At 38.0% G+C, this 25378-nt stretch overlaps 1 protein-coding gene across 3 annotated transcripts in view; it reads right to left on the bottom strand.

Moving 5' to 3' along the window:
• Window positions 1-591: 591 nt before the first annotated feature.
• Window positions 592-25378, bottom strand: part of LOC130407891 (gamma-aminobutyric acid receptor subunit beta-2) — a 100222-nt gene continuing 75435 nt past the window's right edge. For 2 of the 3 annotated variants that reach the window (XM_056731209.1, XM_056731212.1), the window contains 4 exons: window positions 8125-8277; window positions 6212-6456; window positions 5052-5192; window positions 593-3386 (listed from right to left, as the gene is read on the bottom strand). In XM_056731209.1, coding sequence (XP_056587187.1) covers window positions 3042-3386; window positions 5052-5192; window positions 6212-6456; window positions 8125-8277 — 884 coding nt within the window. In that variant the 3' untranslated portion in view covers window positions 593-3041. Of the gene's footprint in view, window positions 3387-5051; window positions 5193-6211; window positions 6457-8124; window positions 8278-25378 lie in introns of all 3 variants that reach the window. The other variant, XM_056731210.1, reaches the window with a different exon arrangement.

The raw sequence follows: 25378 nt of genomic DNA, 5'->3' as shown, positions 1-25378 counted from the left end.
CAAGTAAGGCCAAACGGTTCACATACTTTTTCTTTCAACTGTATACACAATGTGCCTAAAAAGACAATTGAGGGAACTCAATGGGCCGGAGTTTAACATAAACATGAAAATTGGAAAGTGTTGTAAGGGTGAGTCAATTATATTATTAACTTAATGTTGCAGTAAACTATGATTTTAATTCAGATTTTTTAGTACGTAAGATACTGATTTACAAAGGTGTCAAATGTTTGCTGCCAAACTAGAATGTAGTTTTCGGCTGATAAAACTGGAATTGGAAACCATATTGAAACCATTTTATATGCAGGCCCATCATGGTTGCACATATTTATAAATCAACTGAAAATTAATAAACTGAAAAAAAAACCTGATGTATTGTATATGAATGTCTTTTCTACATTACAGTACATCTGGTTAACATTGTGCTTTTATATTATGTGTTTCTTTAGGAAGGAAATCAATATTTCATCGTTTGTCATGATGAAATAAAAGTCTTATTTCTACATCACAAGCTCCATCCCAATATTAAACCATACGAGTATGCAGAAACCATACCTTACGGAATCTCATTTCATCTGAATACATACATGTATAGTATTTTATGCAATCCTTTAAAAGTTTTTTTACAATACATGGATATAAATACAATACACAAACTATTTAATTTTAATTCCCTTTATTACTAAATAAGACCTTCCATAACTGCTGGCTTTTAAAACCAAAACCTAAATGAAAATTAATAATACCTTCTGATTTTCAAAACATACATGTTAACAGGTGTAAAATCTTTAGACAACTGAATTTTTTTTTTTTTTTCAGATTTGGATACAAATTGTTCAAAAACTGTCACTCCCAACCTTTGCAGTAATTATACACAAAATGACAAAAGTTAAAAAAAGAAAATTCTTAAGTCTGGCGCACAAGATCCATTTTCCTGCCAAGCTTGGCCCCAAACACAAATGAATAAGAAAATCAAAGTCTTCAGAAATAGACACGTTCAACTTAAAGATCGGTTAACACACTCAGTTTCTGCCAATCTCATATCAATCTTGAGTAACTACACAGTAGTATTGCATACGTCGTATCTTCGAAGAATATTTTGTTAGTAAAGGAGAGATACAGGAACTACAGCACGAGCACACAACACATCACCGATTAGTTACCTTTGTGTTTAATATAAAAAGCGTGAAGGGAATAATGCAATGATGTGTTTTATGCAAAACTACTGTATTGTTACTGTATAGGCAACAAATACACGCCTATTGCCATATTGCTATATGACTTGGTTTGACTTGCCCTGTGCAGTTCATGTGTGGCATCTTTTAGCACTGGGATCGCGCCATCTTTCTTAAACAATCTCCAAATCCAGCATTATATAACATCCATCACTGAAATGCTGTGAACAAACGAGTTTATAATAACGAGCTGCAGCTGCAGGCCCACAGCGCAGCCAATCTTGTCGCATCACAGACAGTCTTGATGACGGGTCTCGCTTGTCAGTTGGCACCTGTGTAGGCTCGTTCTTTCGCGTGGCTGTGCTTTTCAGGGAGAATTGCCCAATAAAAGGAATATGATTCTTATTACAAAACAGGGATTCAGTTGATTGCACATGGAACAGTCTGCACTTGAATCACTGTCGTGGTACTTTAATGTGATACGCCGATTTACACAGCGTCAAATTAAGTTGAACCCATATATTCCTGAAGACGTTGATTAGCTTGTTCAGGTGTGTTTTTCAGAGTTGGGCCTAAACTCAGCAGGAAAATGGATCTTGCATACTAGAGTTGAGAATCTCTGCTCTAAACTGAATCTGATTTACAGGATTCACTGTCATATCCGAAGATCGGGGTGCACACACACCCTGGAAAGAAAGTTGTGCAAACAAGATACCAGGTTCATAAAAGCTACTGAAGAAGCACTTTTTAGTGCTTAAGGTTATTTGCTTAACGTTTAGCGAAAGTTAATTTGTGTCATCAAAAAACATGTTAGCATTTTGAGGCAGTTAAGCAAATAAAGCTACATTTGAATTTTTAAGGCCAGAGTGTCTGATAACAAAGTGTCCACACATTTTTCATTAATGTCTTCTGTGTTGTCTGCAATTGCTTGTTGAGTCATTTGTGATCATCACACAACAGAAGAGTTAACACGTTGGTCAAATGGTCTCTTCATGTTTCATTGAGTGGTGCCTGGGCAGAGTAAGCTTCACTGTGGAACAGACTTTATGGCTATCAGTAGCAGTCCGGGGGCCAAGGTTTTGTTCATGGTCCAGTAAGCCCCTGCATGTAGATGTCACAAGTGGACATTTTTTTTTAACTTAGAATAGATGTTTTCAAAGCGATCTGTTTCTGCTGCCTTTGACATCATATCTCTGGACAGTCACTAGTAAAGTTCTTGGGACAATATGAATACTCGTATCTGCTAAATGCCAAAGTAAATGCTGTTCATTCCATCAGCTAATAAATTTTGCCTTTTGTTGGGGCTCCAAAGAGATTAGTCACAAGTCTGCTAATTGTCTCAAAAAAACATGGCTGCAAAACTCGGTGAAGAAATGGCAGTGTGCAGATTTTAACTTCCTAAAAAAAATTGATTAGCTAATTGGAGTTAATATGCAGACAACTTTCAAAGCATGCAGTTACTAAACATCAAACTTTTACCGAAAACATAGTGGTAATTTAACGATTGTGTGGTTGATCGTTTTATAATTGATCGAGAAATCATGGTAAAATGCCATAGAAGATCTATCCACCGTTACTAAAGACACTGATATTTCTCTTGGTATAAAGATCGTTTTACAATTGTTCTGAACAGTTGTCAACGAAATATATACATCCTAGTAAAAATCATCATAAAAAATGAAACCAAACATTTAACAAGATCACAAAAATGTGACTGTCGAAGCAGGCAGAATTTGTTTATAAACTCCTCAGAGTGTGTATTAGCCAGCATATAAGGTGAATACAAGAAAAAAAAGAAATAGTCTTGAAGTTCGCTTGTATTGCAACACCTACCAGGGGATGAATATAATGGCGTAAAAATCAGTGCAGTTAGTTAATGTAATACAGCCAATAGATGACATTGAAGAAAGAAAATACGGTAGGAAATATTATTCTTGACCACTTGTCAATTGAATTGACATCAGTTAGGTCAGGAATAGTTAATTGAAGCTGTGAAGCACGCCGTCGTAGTCGACTCTTCTTCTGTTCCACATGCCGTTCCAGTGCATTGCGTCCAAAACTGTGCCTGGCGAGGCCTGCTTTCCGATACTGTAGTGTGGTACTGTCGTAGGCCAGCATGGCTGCACGTGGGTCACCTAAACCCAAGGTCAACTCAGCACCCATTTCATTTTTGTTTTCAAGGGGACTGAGTAGAATGTTTTCATGAGGGTCCATCTAAGAGGTAAAGACAGATAAATATGTTAGAAATAGTACCTTGCATAACCATAGCCGCGGGAAGTATGAGTGCTGGGGGGCTGCAGCAACCCCTGGGTTCGAGCAAACTTAAACAGTTTTAAAAAGAAATAAATAAAAATGTTAGTAACTAGTTTTTTCACTAATATTCATTAAAAACATAAATGACTTCACTCTAAGGTAAGCCATATGAAGTCATGGCATTTTTCAGTGAAGGATATTATTTGATTACAGTTAATATTATGGAAGCAAACATCCACAAATTTACATGTGTTAAACATCTCTTTCATCAGGCTTCCTCAAAGTATAAGTGTTTTTATGAAATACTATTTCAAGCACTGAAAGAAAATTTAATTGAATGAAAGTCAAGAACCCAACTAAATCAAACACTCAAAATATTGGTGATTTGTTGAAATTTTTATATTGTTCAACATTTATTGTAGATGTAAAATGATTTTATTGATTCAATGTAATTACAATTGACCAATCAACTATCAATACCTCATCATTTCCTAAAAGGACTTTATATTCAACACACCTATGACAATAAAGAATTTCCAAGAGAATACGTTATAATATAGTCATTGGAAATTAAAGATTAACATGTTTCCAACATATCTTAGTTACCCATTTTAAACTGGAGCTGAAATTAGTTTTTATTTGCTTTAGTCAAGTAGTTTTGCTTATACGATGTTATTTTTGTTATAAATATTCCCTTGCGTGTGAAATCTCACATACCATTGGGAACAAAACAGTATAACGATGCAAATTATTGCAATAGAGCATAAAAAGTCACTACAGAATGACAAGAAGGCTCATCAGTCCTGATGATCCACAGAGCATAACTCGAATGCGCGCAGCATTAATGACATGTATGGATTGTGTGCCTTATCTTGCGCACAAAAAGTTTGTTAAATGTATAATTTCAATTATGAAAAATCGGTGTTACAAGAAACAGGTTTACAAAACACACGCGCTGCCATGAGCAGATCTGCTATGCTCTTTCACGTGGGGTCGTATGCATCTGTGTCTCAGAGCGGCTCACAGTAAATGCTGAAGCTCCAAGCAAGTTTACACCATTACACTTATATAGTGTAAAAAAATATAACCATTTCTGTGTGATTACAAAAGACCTTCTTCAAGTGGATACCAAAGGGAAATAGTACTATATGTGACGGTTTCCAAGGGAAGGATTAACTTAAGCCAGGAATAGGGCTTAGTTAAATAAGGATATTTAAATCAATTAAAAAATATACTTTACAAGAAACATTGCTGGTGTGCATCTTAAGACAGCTAATTCACACAGATATATTTTAAGATATGTCAGTGGTGTTGTTGCAGTGGAAGCCGCCCCTATATGTATTACTGTTATTATAAGTCAGTAATTGTTGCAACATATTCAGATATAGACATATATATCATTTAAAAAGGCAGGCAGACTTTATTTTTCACCTCTGAAACCATACTTTCTGTTATGTTTAGGTCATTAAATCCCAAAACAAATTACAAAAAAGAAAGAAAGTCAAGCTGTAGATACGGAATTCTCGAGCAAATGAGGAAAACAAGGAATTGAAAAAATAGATGGGTCTCAAATTATTTGCCCTATTGTATTCCATAACTTTCTTAATGAACCTTTTTATTTAGTACCTTAGTTTTCGAATCGCCTAGTCCTAATGCTGCATCGTCCAGGAAGATCGGTTCCCACATGGAGTCATGAGCGTCAATATCCCTCTGTTTCATTCTGGCATACAGAGCATCCTCTCTCTGAACTACATTTCCCACCAACCACTGAAAGTATAAAAATCGGCACTGTCAAAGCAGTCATTTTTTAAAAAAGTTGTGACATTTCCAGCCTTATTTCAAGACAAATTTTATAAATTGGATTTGAATGCTGGCAATGTGTGGATTATGCCTTAAATATCTAAAGGACATGCCGCTTTAACAGTCTTCAACCACAACACTGGTAAAAATAAAACAAAAAATTCTTCCACCCCCCAACCTAAATTCGTATCTAAATCCGCAAACAACCTCCAAACTCATAAATACGCCAACCCACACAAAGAGTACATGCTGAATAACCATCAACACTTTTGTTTCTAAAACAAACATCCTTTAATGGGGTTCGTAGAAATTGTCATTTTTGATTCAGACATTGAAATTAAGGTGGACATATAAAACACACTGGACAACAATATATATATATTTTTGAATAAACATAAGTAAAGAGTTTGTCTCACTTACAAAATTTTGAATTCTAAAATTCTGGAAGCAGTTTAGAATGAGTTAGCAGTTTCTGGTTTCTTTAGTAAGAATAAGTGTAAGAGGTGATTTTTATAAAATCAAGTCCATTTTAAGCAAAAAATATGTGGCAACTATCAATGCTAGTGCAACTGATCCACTGGCTAAACGAATTGGATAGTGCAGTCAAGATATGAATAATTAATAGCGACTAGCAACAGAGATACGTTGATCTCAAGCAATTATTATGGTTTATTTTGATGGCTAATTTGTATGAATGTGCACAAAATACAAAAAGATTTATCCCAATCCCTATACTTAACCGTCATTAGTGTGAAAGTAGATCACACTAAATGGTAAAAATTTGAAATAAAATTATCCACCTGGTAGAACAGTTTCAAATTACCATGAGATTTCTAGTGTAGATTTGGTTAACTCATCTGGTACGTGATTAAAATACTATACTTATTTTTGAATTACAGCAAGGTACTATAAATCAGTTCCTTAAGGTGACAGAGAAGTATAAAACTGTCAGTTATTATAAAGCCTCTTGCGAATTTTAAACATACTTTGTTTGAATCCATTCTCATTTTTTCATTGTTGGCTGTGGTGGCTTTCTCTGCAGCTTTCTTCTGCCGCTGAGGTCCCCTGCCAAAGAAGATGTAGTTGACCAGGGCATACTCCAACAGAGCCAGGAAGACAAAGACGAAACAGCCCATAAGATACACGTCAATGGCTTTGACATATGGAATCTTTGGAAGAGTCTCACGCAAATGTGTGTTTATGGTGGTCATGGTGAGCACAGTGGTGATTCCTAGATTCAAGAGAAATTTATTGTTAAGGACATGTGGCATGTAAAAACTTTAAAACTTTTTTCTTTAAATAATATAGTAACACCTGTCAACACAAGATGGAACAAGCATAATTAAAAATGTTCTAATATATAAGCATTGTCACTTGTCGTGGATCACTGTCATGGCTGGTGTAGACAAAAACTCAAAATAACAATGGGATAACAATAGCTTTTCTACTGTGTTCTCTGGTGTATACACAGTGTAAGGGTTATCGTACAGTTATTTAAAAATATATATATATTATTAATTATTTCAAAATTGTCTCATTTATATGTAATCATTTTCATTATTGATACCATCAGTTATGCTAAAGTACTTAAATATTTTATACTGATAAGCATGCATTTAAATGACATATGAACCACATTTCTCCTTTACGTCTTGAAGAATATTAAATTATGCAATCAAATATCTGAAAATATATTTGTCCCATTGGATTTCAATTAAAAATACATTTGGAGTTACAATGGTTTTGGAAAAAGTTTCATCATGTCCTTTTTCCCTTCAAGCACCATTTACTGATAAATCAGAAAATGTAAAATTTCTGTAAATCCTGTCCTAAACATATTTTCCCTCTTTGATTCATAATCATAATCCTATGTTATTGTCCTCCTCTAAGCTGAAACGCCATAACCAGATAAAAACAAAGCTTCACTTCAGCAAAATGGTGAAACTGTAATGGGTATTTTTAATTATTACTGTATTGCAATGCCTTGGACAACAATTAGCTGTAAGGTACAAAGCTTATATATATTTTTTTTTAATATTTTGGCATTTTCACTATAACGGAAGCCAACGTCACATTATTTAATCCTCTTTATTTACGATTACGCCACCCTATTTTGTTCACTATCACCTTTCTTAGCTGGTAAGTGTAATCTTCATATCTGAACAATATACTGTAGCGTGTTTACACTTGATCAATATCAATACATATTCTTTCCTCGTACTCCTGGCTCATGATCTTAAATCACAGCGATACACTGACATCCCAGTGTGGTACTACAGAAAGAAAAACCAATCAATGCCGACACATGTATATTGGCATATACAACCAAACGCTTTATATTTCTAAACAAAATGGGCTAAATGGAACATCCCCTTATACTATATCTACTTTACGTTCTCACTCTATTTTTTGTTAAATGCTACATTGATTTGCTCTTCTGTGGATGAATGATTAATGCAAGTCAGCAATCATAAGTGCTCTTTCACGCTGAGAAGCCTGCACACTACTGCTTACCATTAGCCGTAAGTAACCAGTGATGACAGGGAAAAAGTGGACGCTTGGAAAATTAGAGGGGGAGAATCTGCAGTGTAAAAAAGGCATCAAATTGGGTGGGGCATTATCTAATGTCACCATGCTTGACAAGATACTTTCAAATAGGATGAGGATGAGGTTATATATATATACGAACACATATATATATATATATATATATATATACACATCAAGCACAGTGACATTAGATTATGTTTTTTATATATATATATATATATATGAGGTTGATCTGTAAGAACCTGTGAACAAAAGACCAAACTCATGTTTTACCCCAAAACCAGGGAAACAAATACCCCCATCTCATTACAATAATGCAAAAGATAGTGTTTATCGGGTGAGTGCCTACCTAAAGCAACCCTGGCAGCCGAGGCATCATAGTTGATCCAGAAGGATACCCAGGACAGAATGGTGATCAGGGTGGACGGCATATAGGTCTGCAGAATGAAGTACCCAATGTTTCTCTTAAGCTTGAAGCTCAGGGAGAGGCGAGGATAGGACCCTAGGTGAAAATATGCCCAGAATAACATTACTCTCTCTGAACTAAATTTATACAATTTATATTAAATTATAGTATATTTTTATGTTTAAGAATTTAGTTGTAGTAATCAGAACAAGCACATTTTCACAAAGTCTGTGGGATTAAAGTGTTGCTTCAAAATAAGCAGGCAAATGGGGGTTCAATTTATAGACCCATTGAAATTAAAATGAAGCCATCTATTTTTAATGTTCTCCCTACATGTCCCCCACCTTTGTGTTTTAAGTAAAATGTCTGTCACCATTTTTGAACACACAACAGAGGTTACATTTTATTATATCAGTGCACTGACCTTAAAAGTCCTAAAAATATATATTTTTTCGTTATCACATTATCACTTTTTATCAATGCCATGAAAGACATTGTGGTGCCTTTAAAAGGGTTTACATGACATAGCTAAAACGAACAATATTCTGTTTATTTGACGTAAACAGTGTGTTAATGTGTTTTACATCTACTTTTACAAGGCTCATCTTTCTGAAAAGCACGATTTGCTCTGACTGGCCAGCTACCCAGTTTTTGTTTTTCTACTATGGTAGTAAATGATGACCCGTTTGCTAACATTCTTCAAAATAGCTTTCTCTGTGAAACTGAAAGTCGCTAGTTCTCCATTGAAATGATTGGGATGATGTTGCTTTGTTACTTAGTGAGAATGGGGCATAAAGGTATCATTTGAGATACACATGGAGGCCTTGAGGAATGCTAAAAATTGCCAACAGGTGTGGGTGATGGCAGAAAGGAGACAGGTGCGGGAGTGTGGAGGATGAAGAGCAATGCAGTCCGTAGGAAAAACACAGGGAAATGAACTGGGGAACAGGCAGGACTCCCCATTCTGAAGGGATGGTGGGCATCCTGGAGGCTGACAAAGAACATGGAGAGACAGGGCAGGACAGGGGACCATGGAGGTGCAACCCGCACTATGAGCCAGGAGAAACGGATGGTTGTGACGCAGGGAACGGTTGGCAGGAGACAGACGGATGCACCGTGCCGTGGCGTTAGAGACAGGTTCGCAGGAGACAAAGACGGCCACTGTGGCAGTGATGTCGGAGACATGAGCAGAAGACAGATGGCCATGTCTAGGAGACTCCAGAAAATGGGAGAGTATTGTCTTTCCTTGGAACCAGCGAGCTTAGCTCAAGGAAATCCTACAAGTCCTTGATCGAATGGCTGTTCTGGGAAATGTCACGTGAGATATATACAACCTGGTCCCATAGGAAATACGTACCTCTGTAAACTTTTTGCAGCCCCACAAAATTTACTCATTTTCTCATTAAGCCTACCACAGTATACAAAGATAAGTTTTTTTTTTTAAGGATAGAAAGATTAGTAAAGAGATAGAAGTCAGAACTAGTTAGTCAGGTGCTGAAGGAAGATTTGTATTTTTCAAAAGTCAATAGCATTAGTCAAGTTAAGAAGTCCAGAGGCTGTTTGCAGCTCATCAAAAGCGGTGGGAGTATGTGTGGGGCTTCCTCAAAGCCTTCGAAGTCCACCAGAACTCCCACGACGGCACACAGTGTAGCCGGCTCACGCACCTGGTCAGACGCGACTTGGGGCTCAGGCTCCAGGGCGAACACAGGCTTAGTCGACGGGTCACCTGCTGTCGCTGTGGACTCAGGCTCTCAGTCAGCGTGACATCTGGTGAGGTGGTGGCCGGCTGGTCTCTAGTTCAGGGTGGGATCCGCAGGGTTCGAAGAGCTGGACTACGGAGGATTGAATAGTACAAAATAGTAAGAATATATATATTATATAGATTCAATGCCATATATGTAGGGTTGTTTATTGCGAACAGGTTCCATTTTAGAACTGGTTCCAAATTTCAAAGAACAGGGAATTCGATAGGACGCGCACATTTCAGTTCTGTTTATCGATTCCTGACTTCTTCCAATCACTTGCCAACGGCAGTGAGCATTTTACCGTTGTGTCTGTCTGCCAGGACCTGACAAGGACGCACATGCGCAGTTAATTACCATTGGCACTATAAACGGAGCAAACGTTAAATAGTTTGGTAAAACTTTGTTACAAGGATAATAGCATTGCCGCATGCAATACGTGTGGTAAAGGTATTTCCTTAAAAGGTGGAAGTACCTCTTATATGATGAAACGCATCATTAATCTGAAAAAATGCCCCGTGTTTAAGTCTCTCAGCCTCGCGTCCAACTGCTACAACGCACGGTATAACATATAGCTATTAGCACCAATTGCAGCGTCTCACACTCAGGTAAAAAATACAAATAGAGATGAAAAGACAAATCAGTTTTGTTTAAAATAGTGATCACAATTAAATACATCCTGGAAGCAACAGGACAACATGTTCTAGTTTATTTTAAATTATATTAATTTTAATTATTCGTTCAATCAATCACTTTTGAAAAATGAATTAGAATTTTATTCACAAATTATTGTTTAGATAATGGACGATCTAGCACTTGCAAGTTATATATTTTATGTTGTATTTTTGTATTGTACTTAAGTTGTTTGGGTTTGTAATTGCTTCTGATTATTCCTTAATGGTATTGTTGTTTATTTAATTATTTGACGAATTGTCACAGTTAACAGTTAAAGCCTAAATGTGACAAGAATAAAAGCTAAAAACTGTTTTCATTAAGTAGGCTATTTGCAATTTTTTTCGCTCCCCAAAAAATATTGGAATCGGAACAGAGAATCGTTAACAGCCGGATTCGATAAGCAGAATCGGAACTGGAATCGCTAAAATTAAAATGATACCCAACCCTACATACAGTATATGTTAGAGAGTTGAAGTAGACGTTTAATTTCAAATGGATGCATTTACATTTATATGTATATGCATTTGGCAGACCCTTTTACCCAAAGGGACTTACTAAAGCAATTAGCCCAAAGAAGCCGTGGGTTACAGTGCGTTTTAAAACAGATAAGGGGTGTTGTTAGGGGACGCGAAGCTGGTAACCGTTTAATTGTTGAGTAGTTTAATTTAATATAACAAAATCAATATATAACATATTAAATGAATGATTCAAACATTTTATATCTTCTTTATAAATTCAATTTGTGTAGTAAACAAAGTAATATTTAGTTAAGGACAGAAGTCACATTTTGATGTTGTTTCACCCTAACATTAAGTTGGCGTCCACGTAATGTTAACTGCACATGGCGATCATCATACGAGTCATGCCCACTGAGTGGCAGCAAGACGGAATGCAGCAGTGCTTGCCACTATCTGTACTCTATTAAAACATGCAAAAGTTATGTAATTGATTGAACACAATGATAAGGCAAGAATCTGAGATTTCTTTTTACAGGCTGCCGAAAGATAAAAATGAGCAAACTGATCACTGCAAGATTTATTATAAATCAAGCATGCTGAATAAGCATTGTTCTTTGTTCTACAAACACACAAGGGCTGGTTAGATAAAAGTAGTAAAAACTAATCCAGTTTTACTTCTAAGTCAGACACTCTGCAAAATCTTTGAAACCATGTTAATATTACATTATTTGTTGCATTTTAAGAAAGCTATTGATTAAATTAACTGTTACTTACCAAATTTTTTAAATGCTACAACATACTAATTAGTTAACACATATTCCTTAGTAGTTAATAGAGCAGATGTCAGTATTAATGAGGAATTACCTTATTAGATCTGCAGTAATTCCTTCTTAATTACACATTATGTAAGAAACAGTTTTTTAAAGTGTCACCCATTTATAATGTTATAACATAATAAATATAAATTACCAGATTCATTAATAAAATGACCAGTGTCCAGGTTATCTGAAGACCAGTATATCATGTCGCTGCAACCTTCTCCATGGGAATAATTCACATGGCTACTACATTGCCGTTAGCAAAATTGGAAGAATTGGAAGTTTGCCAAGCGGTCGTCAGGACTTGGCTGCGTCATCAGAAAGTACTGTGTTTGCTGGGTTGTAAAGCATGGCAACGTGCTTAAGCAGGTACATCACAGGAAAATAAGTTACAGTCCAAATGCGTAGTAATCAAGGGAGCTTACCACACCCCACTTCGTTTACACAATATACTGATTCCTAACCTCGGTAGTAACTGCTCTTTTTATCGCACCCCAATACATGTCTTCATTGTAAAATTAGACCCCAATTTATGATTTTATGATGACGGTAGGTGAAATTTTTGCCTACTGTCAATAGAGGCACTAATTAAGTTAACCCTCATTGGAAGATAAATACCATGCACTGTGCTGTGTTTTAACTTTTCTGTTTTTCCTGTTTGCCCCTGTAAAGCTGCTTTGAAACAATACACACTGTGAAAAGCGCTATATAAATAAACTCGAATTGAATTGAAAGATAGGTTGGAAGGCAAGGTGGATAATGCATTTGTTAAAAGCTATTAATCTTGGTAGAGCTTGTCATGATTCCGCTATCATGTCATGTCTATTCTTGGTCTTGGGGCGGAGTCATGGCATAGACTTAGGTTATGCGTGGAGGGAGCGGTGGTGATTGCTATACTCTCTCTCTGGTCTGCGTCTGGTCTATCGCCATCTCGTTTCCTCATTAGCTTTCCTTAAGTGTTTGATTTCCCACACCTGTCCCTATTAATTATCCTTTGTCTGTCTTCCCTATAAAACATTCTCGTGTCTATTGTCCTGTGCTCGTGTGTTGTATGTACTAGTATGTACCTGTGCCTTGTGAGCATCGTTGTGTTACCGTGTTGTGCGCTGTAGTTATAGTTATAGTTATAGTTATAGTTATAGTTATAGTTATAGTTATAGTTAAAGTTAAAGTTAAAGTTAAAGTTAAAGTTAAAGTTAAAGTTAAAGTTAAAGTTAAAGTTAAAGTTAAAGTTAAAGTTAAAGTTAAAGTTATAGTTATAGTAATTGTTAATACATTGTGGGTTTTGTTTTGTGTAATAATACAAAGGTAAGCTCTTTTATGTGTTCTCTTTTATGATTATGTGAATACATGTGCTAATATTACTGAACAGGAAGTAGTTTGATGACATTTGCGAGTTTGGTTGATTTAAACTTCATTTAACCAATCCAGAGGCAAGTGCATACTTTGAAGAAATATTTTTTGTCATCATGGTAATGATAAAGCTTAAATTGTCAATAGTCTTACTTGATTACTTTATCTGTTGCCTTAGCTTGCTGTGTGCTGTGTATTAGTTTTAAATCTTTTAAGTACCTAACGTCAAATAACGTGCCTATTGGAAGGTCGAAATGGCTATGTTTTGGATCTTGCTGTGGCTATTGTCTCTTTCATTTAAGTTTACTTAAACATGAATACTAAAAAGATGTAACGTTAGTTTGCTTAATGATGTTTTGTTGAATTTCAATATATTTTATGACGTTTGATACAGAAAAGAATATGGATATAATAAATGTTGTAATTTTATATAAACAGTAACTATATCTTTTTAATGTCGCCAAAAATTGTTAGACATCATATTTGTCGTTATATTGAAGTAGCATAGATGACGCTATGAGATTTGTGTTAACTCCGTTCAATGGCGCAAAACTGTACCTACCACCATTAAAACAGAAGAAAGTGCTGTGTGGGTAAGGCGGTAACGCTAGTTTTAAATGCGTTTTCATAATAATTTCGCAATCACGAATGACAATTTTATGTTAATGCTGTTAGACATAAACAATTAGGTTACATGAACTGATCGGAACATGTTTGTTCTAGCGTAAGTAACGTAGTTTGAAAGTCAGTGTTTTTGATAAGGACCTCAGTCTAAAACATGAAACCGATTGCAGCAATATATTTGTCCTTCCATAGCCCATATTATTGATTATAGATTATATGTTTGTAAGATTATTATATGTTGGGCACTAAACCTTTTTTCCTGTCATCCAAGGCCTACCCAAAGATTTGTTAAAATAACTGAGCTGAGCCTGGATGCATTTTTGTCTGCTGGTAAGTAATGTTGCATGTGCCTTGATGTTCAAAGTTATCAGTAAGTTACTGAACATTACCTTTCTCAATAATTAGCATTTCTTTTTCAGCCTTTGGTGGATGATGTTTTTGAGGATGTAGTCGAAGATCCCTTAGTTGGAATTCTCACAACAACACATGGTGAAGGTATCTATTTATTACCTTTCTTAATAGAACATTTCTCAATGCTTCTTTATTAGCATCATTACGATTCCTCCCCCCATATCGAACCAAATTTGGAATCTGCCTCTCGAGTCTCTCCTGTTCAGTCAGAAAAGTCTGTGGCTTCATCCTCTAACTCTACTCACAGGACACACTCATTTTTGAAGAACGCTCTACCAGTAAACGAAAGAGGCTGGATGAAGAAGCTAAAAAGGTGGGCAAGAGACTGTGGAGACTGATCAATCTATATGAAAAAAAATAAAATCAATTTAAAATTTCTATCATTAAAGTTTAAAAGAATGTGTGAAATTATCTTGAAAAAATAGTTTGAAGTAAAATTTTTGTTTTCGTAACAGTTGGTGGAATCCATTCTTGTCCAGAAACCTGGTGGTGACCGAATAATAAATGAATACAACCGAACCAAGTCTTTGGTGGATGACACAAGGAGGAAAATGGTCAACTACTTAAATTATATGCTAATTATTGAGAAAGGTAATGTTCAGTAACTTACTGATAACTTTGAACATCAAGGCACATGCAACATTACTTACCAGCAGACAAAAATGCATCCAGGCTCAGCTCAGTTATTTTAACAAATCCTTGGGTAGGCCTTGGATGACAGGAAAAAAGGTTTAGTGGCCAACATATAATAATCTTACAAATCCTAGCATCTGATATGACAGAAAAGAACTGTGGTCATATAATTTAAGTAGTAAATGTAACCGGAGTAAATGTGATCTCTTTATAGTTCTATTTATTTGTTTCGTAAACTTAGAATAAAGACCAAGGTAGGTGAAAAAAAATGTGGCAGAGGAATTGTGGGTTTGTTCCCTTACCTCTGCGAGCCTTCCACCAAAAATGGTTGTGTAAGTATCATAGTTTAAAAATCTCTCTCTCATTCAATTCAAGTTTATTTATATAGCGCTTTTCACAATGTGCATTGTTCCAATGCAGCTTTACAGGGGAAAACAGGAAAAACAGAAAGGTGAAACACAGCACAGAGCATGGTGTTTATAGAACGGGCAAGATCATTCTAATAAATATCTAATGAATAAATAAATGAATTATTACACTGTATATGTAAATGTGTTTTGATTTAACACAGCCATAGTAAAGGCAGGTGGGGTAATTTTCCTCTTGAGTTGTTATTTGCTTATAAATTTTAGATGTTTTTGTATTTTATCTTAAGGAGCATTACTACGACGGTGAGAGCAGCACTGGGTATTCTGCATGGAGGATAAAAACAATACAGAGAGGCTTGGCAAAGGAAGATGAGCATCATTTGGAGGTTCGGAATGAAATTGAGAAATCTCCTGACGTCTTTTTACATATCTCCTAACTGTTACCTCTTTATTTGTTCTTAGAGGAAACGGTTTAAATAATTATGGATGTATATTCTTTTATGTTCTTTTAACCTTAAATGCTTTATTGCCCATCAGAACAAGGATCGTCTGCTGAGGGCATGTCTGGTGGTGGACCAACTGTAAGGAGGAGTCAGATTATGCAGATTCTGCAAAGTGCCATATTGCCATTTTGTATCTAGACACTTACAACACAAAATGAGTGGTCAAATTTTACTCTGGTTAAGATAATTTCACACTATGAAAAATCTAAATAAACTCTGCATTTCTGAAGTGTTAACACTAATGAGAGTTAGTGTTAGTCTTAACACTATTTAGTGTTAAGAATCTTCAAGCAAATTGCTGGATATATAACGTAGAGCAGCGGATCTTCCCTATCCTGCAGCAACCTTCCCCTGGGCGTCTCTGCAGTTCCAGAGGTGTTCCGTGAAATTTCATAAAAGTCATTTTAAGGACCGCGCATTCTCCAGCTTGGCATGTCCTGCTGTTCTCTTGGGTGCGACACTGTCATTGAGGAGGGGGACGGACATGATAGCTGCATCAGGTGTATGGGCATCCAGCACGCTGAGGCAGCCTTCGTAGACGCATCTTGCCCACACTGTATGGTCATACAGAAGTTGCGATCACGGGTGGCTTCTCCCGGAAGCCAGCCACCACTTCGTTTGCTACACGGGATGTGATGTCGGTGGCTAAGGCCCCGATGTCCACTATTGCTAGTAGCGTTAGTGATATGGGGACCTCTGCAAGCGTAAACCCGCCAGCTAAGTGCTCACAGGCCGCTCGCCCCCGCCTTGGTCTTCTGACCGTTCCCCAACCGACGGTGGCAAACCGTCCGGATCCTCAGTTACGTATTCGGAAACGATGCATGACGATGATGAGATGTCGCTCGCAGCATCGAGGAAGACATGTTGGCATCCGATGCTGAAGACTCCGAGCTCCCATTCAAGGGGGGTTGAGCTCAGGAGGAAGCAGACGTTGAGATGTCAGCCATGCTTACCCGGGCAGCCGTGAGCTGCAGGGCCCTTCTCAGGGCCTGTCACCCACTTACTCACAAAGAGAGTTTCCATTCTCCCTGTGTGTCCCTTGCAGCCGCTCTCACACTCCACTGGACTGTGTTTGGCAACCCTGCCTCACGTATTGGCGAGACGTAAGGTCGAACACATATTACACCCACCACCACTCTCAAACCGACAGTGCGTGCAGCTGTTCCGCCAGGCAGGTAAGTCGGCGGAGCCAACCTTCCCTCCGGGGTTCCCCTCGACACCATATCATTTACGTTTACATTGTGGAATATCATCTCCCCCTATTTGTCTTGTGCGCTAACTGTTTCTCTTTTTAAGTGTATATACTAAGACTCATCAAGCAACCTTGGTAAGTTAGGATTGCACTTCATACCCGGTGAGTTATGGCTTCTATTCCTATTGTTGTTAGTTGCACCTCATGTCATATGTTTAGCTTAGCAATGTTAGCGCACACAGCTCTGTTCCGGTTGAAAATCCCCTGCAGCAGGGAAACTTTGTGACTGAGAACAAACTCAACTCATCACTCAACCGTTCCGATTAAAGTCTCGAACAGGTTTGCCCCGCTCAGTGACGCACCGACTGAGAAACCTGCTGAAAGTGCCCTAGTGATCGGTGATTCTATTGTCCGGAACGTTAACATAGAGACACCAGCCACCATAGTCAAATGTTTCCCGGGAGCCAGAGCGCCTGACATCAAGTCAAATTTAAATGTTCTGGCTAAGACTAATCGTAAATTCAGTAAGATTGTTATTCACATCGGCACAAATGATGTTAGACTCCGTCAATCGGAGATCACTAAAGATAATATTAAAGAGGTGTGTGAGCTCGCAAAAACGATGTCAGACACTGTAATATTCTATGGCCCCCTTACTGCTTACCGTGGTGATGAGATTTATAGCAGATTATCATCACTAAATGGCTGGTTGTCTGAGTGGTGCCTGCAGAATGATATAGATTTTATAAATAACTGGAAGAGTTTTGAGGGCAGACCTGACCTGTTGAAACGAGATGGTCTCCATCCCTCCTGGGATGGGGTTTCCCTCCTCTCTAGAAATTTGGCAAACAGTCTTAATAATGCTAAAGTCTGACTACCTAGGGCCCAGGTCAGGAAGGAGACAGAATGGCTTAACCAACTGTCTGCTTGCCGTCTCGCGTTACAGAATACACAAAATATACAACATGTAATAATCCCTTTTTACAAACAACATAAAATAGAGACTGTGTCTGTCCCCCGGATTAGCAAACATAAGATATTGCGTAAACCTCTTGAAAGTAATTTAATAAACGTTTAAACAAATCAAACATGAACAAAATACAGATAATCAACTGTTACGACTCGGATTGCTTAATATTAGATCTCTCTCAAATAAAGCACTTTTTGTTTACGATTTGATAACCGATCATAAAATAGACATGCTTACTTTGACAGAAACATGGCTAAAGCCAGATGATTATATTACTCTAAATGAATCCGTTCCCCAAGATTATTACTATAAACACGAGCCTCGTCTAAAAGGTAGAGGGGGAGGTGTCGCTGCACTTTACAATAATTCTTTTATCACCTCTCAGAAGTCTAATTTTAAATACAATTCTTTTGAAGTCATGGTACTTCACGTATCGACACCTAATACTAAGGACAAAACATTTTTAAAATTGATTCTAGCTATTGGATATAGGCCTCCAGGGCACCACACAGATTTTATTAAAGATTTTGGTGGGTTCTTATCAGAACTAGTACTGGCCGCAGATAGAGTCCTTGTCGTCGGTGACTTTAATATCCATGTAGACAATGATGCAGATGCTTTGGGACTGGCTTTCAAAGACACTCTTAACTCCATGGGCGTTAGTCAACATGTGTCAGGACCCACTCACCTTCGTAATCATACTTTAGATTTAATACTTTCTTATGGTATAAATGTGGACGATGTTAAAATCGTTCAGCAGAGTGAAGATATTTCGGATCATTATCTGATATTATGTTTGCTTCAATGGCCTACGGCTGCAAATCAAACTCCTTGTTACAAATATGGTAGAACGATTACTTCAACTACCAAAGATGCGTTTCTCGATAATCTGCCTGAATTGTCTAAAATATCTAGCATAAGTAAAAGCGTTGACAATTTTGACACTACTATTGAAAATTTTAACTCTACTTTCTCGGAAATATTAGACACAGTTGCTCCTCTGCGTTTAAAGAAAATTAAAAATAGCAGCCCAACACCATGGTATAATGAACACACTCCGACTAAAAAAAAAGCGTCCCGGAAAATGGAGCGCAACTTTAAGAAAACTAATTTAGAGGTATTTCGTATAGCATGAAGGATAGTACTCAAAATTACAGGAATGCCATAAAAACGTCTAGATCCGCCTACTTTTCAACACTAATAGAGGAAAACCATCACAACCCTAGGTTTTTATTTAACACCGTGGCTAAATTAATAAAAAATAAGTCGTCATCGACGTCAGATTCTGATTATCAGCATAACAGTGATGAATTTATGAACTACTTCACGAGAAAAATCCAAGATATAAGAGAAAAAATTATAACAATGCAACCTGTAGTGAAATCTGCTGAACAAACTAACTACAGCACCCCTAAGGAGAAATTGCAATTATTTTCTACAGTAGATCACGATGAACTGTCTAAAATCATAAGATCATCTAAATCAACAACATGCATGCTAGACCCTATACCTACAAAACTACTGAAAGAAATGCTCCCAGAAATTATAGATCCTCTTTTCAGTATTATTAACTCATCTCTGACATTAGGACATGTGCCTAAAGCATTTAAGGTGGCTGTTTCAACTCAATTATGCTCCTTCCTCCAAAGGAATGACATTAATGATGAATTCCAGTCTGGATTTCGAGCATGTCACAGTACTGCTTTGATCAGAGTTACAAATGATCTGCTTTTAGCATCTGACCGTGGCTGTATTTCATTATTGTTGCTGCTAGACCTCAGTGCTGCATTTGACACCATTGACAACAGCATACTTCTACATAGACTCGAAAATTACGTCGGCATTAACGGAATAGCATTGAAATGGTTTAAGTCTTATTTATCCGACCGTTTTCAATTTGTAGCAATAAACAATGAGGTGTCCCGCAAATCACAAGTCCAGTACGGTGTACCACAGGGCTCAGTCTTGGGGCCTCTGCTCTTCGCATTATACATGCTAACTCTAGGAGATATAATAAAGCGACATGGAATTAGCTTTCACTGTTATGCTGATGATACTCAACTTTATATTTCCTCGAAGCCTCATGAAACCCAGCAGTTCCATCGAATAAAGGATTGCATAGTTGACTTAAAAATGTGGATGAGTAACAATTTTTTACTACTGAACTCGGACAACACAGAAGTGTTACTTACTGGACCGAAAACTGCTATACGTAACAACCAAGAATACTGCTTAACGATTGACGAATGCCCATAAAATCCTCATCATCAGCTAAGAATCTTGGCCTTGTATTCGACAGTACTCTGTCATTTGAAAGCCATGTCGCCAACACCTGTAAAATTGCATTTTTCCATTTTAAGAATATATCTAAACTACGTCATATGCTGTCACTGTCAGATGCAGAGAAATTAATTCATGCATTCATGACATCAAGACTAGATTACTGTAATGCACTTCTAGGTGGTTGCCCTGCGGGCCTATTACAAAAACTGCAGCTGGTTCAAAACGCGGCAGCTCGAGTTCTTACACGTACAAAAAAGTATGAGCATATAACCCCGGTTCTGTCAACCTTGCACTGGTTACCTATAAAGCATTGCATTAACTTTAAGATCTTGCTTATTACCTATAAAGCCCTACATGGTCTAGCGCCGCAGTATTTGAATGAACTTCTATTGTATTACAGACCTCCACGTACATTACGCTCTCAGGCATCCTGTCAGTTGGTAATACCTAGAATTTCAAAATCAAGTGCAGGTGGTAGATCCTTTTCTTATATAGCGCCTAAACTTTGGAATATTCTTCCCTGCACGGTCCGGGAGGCAGACACACTCTGTCAGTTTAAATCTAGACTAAAGACTCATCTCTTTAATCTTGCATACACTACACCTCCATAATATTAATCCTCAGAGGATTTAGGCTGCATTATTTAGATCAACCGGAACCAGGAACACATCCAACAACAAATGATGTACTTGTTGCATCAAAGAGTGCAGAACAGTACTCTACTCTCAGCCAGTCTTGTCTCTTTGTTCCAAGGTTACCGCAGAATGCAGTTCATGCCCAGACCTGATGGAGGAGCTGAGAATGGGAAGCGGTGAACTGAAAAGAGCTAAGAGGATAGAGCTGGATAAAGGACGCGACAACTTTGTTTTTCCTACATTTCAAACGCTATTAGATTGTTAATGATAATCTTAAAGCCTTAATTTTTATGTTTTTATTAAGCCTTGTTGTGCAAGCACTGTTGAGCTTGTGCAGAGGCAGCAGCTTTTGCCAGAGGGGAACTGGAATCCCCTGGTTGGGCCTGGGTTCCCCTGAGGTTTTTTTTTCCTCGATGGGAGTTTTGGGTTCCTCACCACCGTTTGCATATTGTTTTGCACTATCTGCCTGGCCGGGGGGGCTGGTTTAGAATTCATACTTGTATTCAATGTGTCTCATGTACAGCTGCTTTGTAACAATAAAAATTGTAAAAAGTGCTATATAAATAAATTGAGTTGAGTTGAGTGGTCGAGACCTTCACCCAGGTTAGGGCCCCATCTAGTAGACGGTTATACTAATGAGAAAACCAATGGAGGTGCTTGATCGGGATCGTGTTGTCCTTCTTACAAGAGAGACTGGAGACTAACATCAGCGCACTGCGCCTCTACTTGGACCGCACACAGAGCTTCAAGGGCTCTGACCAGCTCTTTGTCTGTTTCGGAGAACAGTAGAAGGGGAGGGCTGTCTCCAAACAGAGACTGGCACACTGGATCGTGGATGCCGTCACGGTGGCATACCGGTCACAAGATCTCCCATTGGCAGTGTGGGCACTGTCCTTTCTGGCAGACATTTGCAGAGCTGCGGGTTGAGCTACGCCCAACACCTTCGCAAGGATTTACAAACTTCGTGTAGACCCGGTCTCAGCCCACGTCCTGCGTGGCAACGTGTAGGACTAGCATCCGGCGGTGCGTTTGCCTGCAAAAGCACCTCCCCACCCTCCAGCAGGTTGGGTCAGTGTGCTATCTGCCCTTCTTCCCACCACATTGTTAAGAACAGGCATCCCATCCATCACTTAGCAAGCACCCTCTGGGGGTCAACTGAGCAAATTAGCCTTCCCCCTTAGGCCGGGAGAACATATGAACTATCAAAGATACCCTCTCCGTGGGCTGTTCCATCTGATGTATCCTTATGAGATGGTTCCCACTCCTGGTAACCCATGACCTCCCCCAGGTGGACCTCCACCTCGCAGTTAACTACACAGTCCGCATGTTCCATGCAATCTCCCCTAAGGGCCAGACCACATCTATATCCACTGTATGTGGATCCTACGTGTCCTCTGCAGCGCATCCCTAATGAAGTCGAGCTCACCTGGTGTAAACCCGATCCAGACGGGCTCTCGTTAATAATGAGCTAAGGCCTCCATCCGTGAAAGGTTACCGGTCAGGGGTACCCATCTTTCTCCAAGAAAGCGCTGGGACCCCCGACCATCACACTGGAAGGTTACAGTTTCGCGAAAGCCTCGTGCTAACACGCCCAGGCCAGCTACCATTGCTTCGCTAGAGATTGTGACACGATACAACGTTGTGGCGTTTTCCATAGGAACCCCATGTGTCGACTCGACACAAACTCGAGAGACCGATAGAAAGGGAACGCCCTTTATGCCACAACACGTATATTCCTCTGCTGTAGTCGTGAGAGGCTCTTCAGAACAAAAGGTAAATGAATGCTGCACGCCGTCTTCCTTTGATACCGGATATCCAGGGGCGGAGAGCGACATGCAAATTTCATTAGCCAAATTTCATTGGCCTCTTTTATAGTCAGAGTTGATAAGATCTCAAGGGCGAACCCCATCTGTTGGCTCGACACAACGTCTTACTCTGGCTGAGACTGTGTGTAATGTTAGGGTTAGGGCGGAAGGATATGCAGATATTGAGGCGTCCAAACGCTCTGTCATAATCAATTTTTTGAGTTGTAACGTTAAACATCGCCAAAATCAGTGCCTAGTCGCTGCCGTCAGTTTAAGTACAAGTTGTTTCTGTTAATGTAGTTAACATAGTTTTAATGGGTCACTTTCGGTGGTTGTTTTATACTCGTCAGGTTTACTGAACAATAATGACGAGTATTAAAACAAGGGCAGGCGCACTGAACATTTGGCTGTATTAAGATGCTGTGTGTATGGGTTAGCCCATAAAGGCAAACAAGGGCGCCGATTTGGGACACCAAACAATTAAAAAAATATATACATATATATAACCTCTGATGTCAGTCCGTGTCTTGTGGTTTTTCCTTATTACTTATTTGACATATATTTATTCAGGATTCATTTAATTGAACTTTAACATCTTTCATAGCCGATTTCATTGAAAATAGAAATGCAAGGCCTTGGCATTTTGCTGTAAATCCTGTTTAGTTTGTGTTATAGAGAGATTATGTCTTAATTGCTAGTAAAGTGTGTAAATTAAGCAATTTTCAAACTCCTATGTATTGGTGTTTTGCACTCTCCAGACGTATTGGAAGACACCGAAACACCTGACACATCGCTTTCTTCTAATGCATCAGCAATGGTTATTAATGATCCACCTACAAAGCAAGACCGACAGCGGTACTGATAAACAAGCAGCAAAAAATGTAAGTTTTCCTAAAATAAACTCTTCATTGTTCGACTGTTATTATTTTAGTGTTTTGTTAATAGTAATACTAATGCAATATTGGCCGCAAGCAGAGTGCTGGAGGGAATCACAGCCATGCTCATATAGAGTCATATCACATGACTATGAGAGTGATATTGCATTTTTAAACATTTGCTTGTTTACAGTAGCAAGTTGACCTTGCAATTTCTGTTATGTAATGCACATCTCCAGACCCACGCGATAACATGCAGTAATTTTTTTAACCATTTCTTGCTGTGAATTTATCTGAGAGAAAGTTCCAAATGTTTTTTTCATTGTTTCATAAGTCCAACTTGGCTTAGTTGCGGAGTGATACAAATGCTGATACTGCCTGGCCTTTAGATTCAAGACCCAGAAAGAAACTCTTGTATAAAAGTGTTTGTTCGTCTGTGATTTAAGTTTTTCTGTTTCATGTTACAGATGGCGACACTGTACTCAACTCAAAACCTGGTGGAGACAAAATTATGTACGAGTATGATAAAGCCAAAACCTTGTCAGACAGCACCCGCAGAGAGTTAATTAACATGCTTGTCGCCAACATGATTGAAGTACATGGGTAAGAACTAAAATAAGTGATTGAATAGAATAGTGTCAATTATAGTGGCGTGTTCGAAGAAAAGATAATATTTTTATAACTAATTAATCTAGTAAATGTATTGTTTTTGACTGCATTTTCTTTTTCTCAACCCAATGTCTCTGCTCCATAACGTAAAACAGAAGGACACCTCCACAAAATGTGAGAACAAAGTATGCACTTGGAATCGTTGCTTTATTTCATTACTTGGAGGACCCATAGTCCAAGAATGGATAAGTGAGTTGTTTCTGGATATGTTAAATATTTCAACAGGTTTAACTTAACTTTAGACATCCAGTATTGATTTTGACAATTATATTGTTTTTATTAAGGAGCATTTCTATGATGCTTCACATTGTACTGGTTACCTAGCCTGGCGTTTAAAGACGGGGCAGAGAAATACTTTTGTTGCTGAAAAAGGCAGACCTGTATCGTCTGAAACCACCAGTGGCCCATTGTCAGAGAGGGAACCATTTTCAACCAGAACAGCTGACTGGTGATGAGTGCAGAGAGGCAATATCGGAAATGAAACACTCTTCAGATGAGAACGTAGTCAAAATAAAAATTATGGCAACTTTCCAATTATCAATGGTTCGTAATCCTGATAAGTCCCAAGATGTCACGACACACAACCACCTGGGTAAAAAGTTATGACACAGAGTATTATACTGGTATGTTTATTTGCAGTGGTGTTGAATCTAAAATTCCAGTTTTAAAAAATTGTTCACTTGATTAACAAAGATGAGGAGGTTTTTCTTTTAACAAGCCATGTCCATACTGTGTGATTGGACGATCATTTGCATTCATTTGTGATAGAAGCAATGGTCCTTATTCAGTGTTTTTCCTCAATGAATTGCCTTTCCACAGTCCATCTGACAAATGGTGTTCATACAATACTGATGACAGAAATGCCTATATTTTGCCAACATGTCACTTATTTTAAAAAGTTTACTGGCTTTATATTGTCTCATGTGTTAATTGTGAGATATTGAATAAAACCACTTGTTTGCCAAATCAACTGTGTTATTTACATTTTAGTACACTTATACTCTTAAAGCATGGCGTCAGATGTCTTTTTATATACACTAGCGAATACTATACTGATTTTTTAGGGTGTATATTTTTAAACTTGTGGGTTATTTTGATACAATATTTATTGTGGTGTTGTAGTTACTCTGCAAAAGGTACAGATTTTCTGCTAAGAGTGGCAGTCAACAGTTTTTAGAGTTTT

The sequence above is a fragment of the Triplophysa dalaica genome, chromosome 19 (genome assembly GCF_015846415.1).
Source record: "Triplophysa dalaica isolate WHDGS20190420 chromosome 19, ASM1584641v1, whole genome shotgun sequence".
NCBI lineage: Eukaryota > Metazoa > Chordata > Actinopteri > Cypriniformes > Nemacheilidae > Triplophysa > Triplophysa dalaica.
The sequence above is the reverse complement of the archived record's forward strand: the minus strand, read 5'-3'. Positions and strand labels throughout refer to the sequence as shown.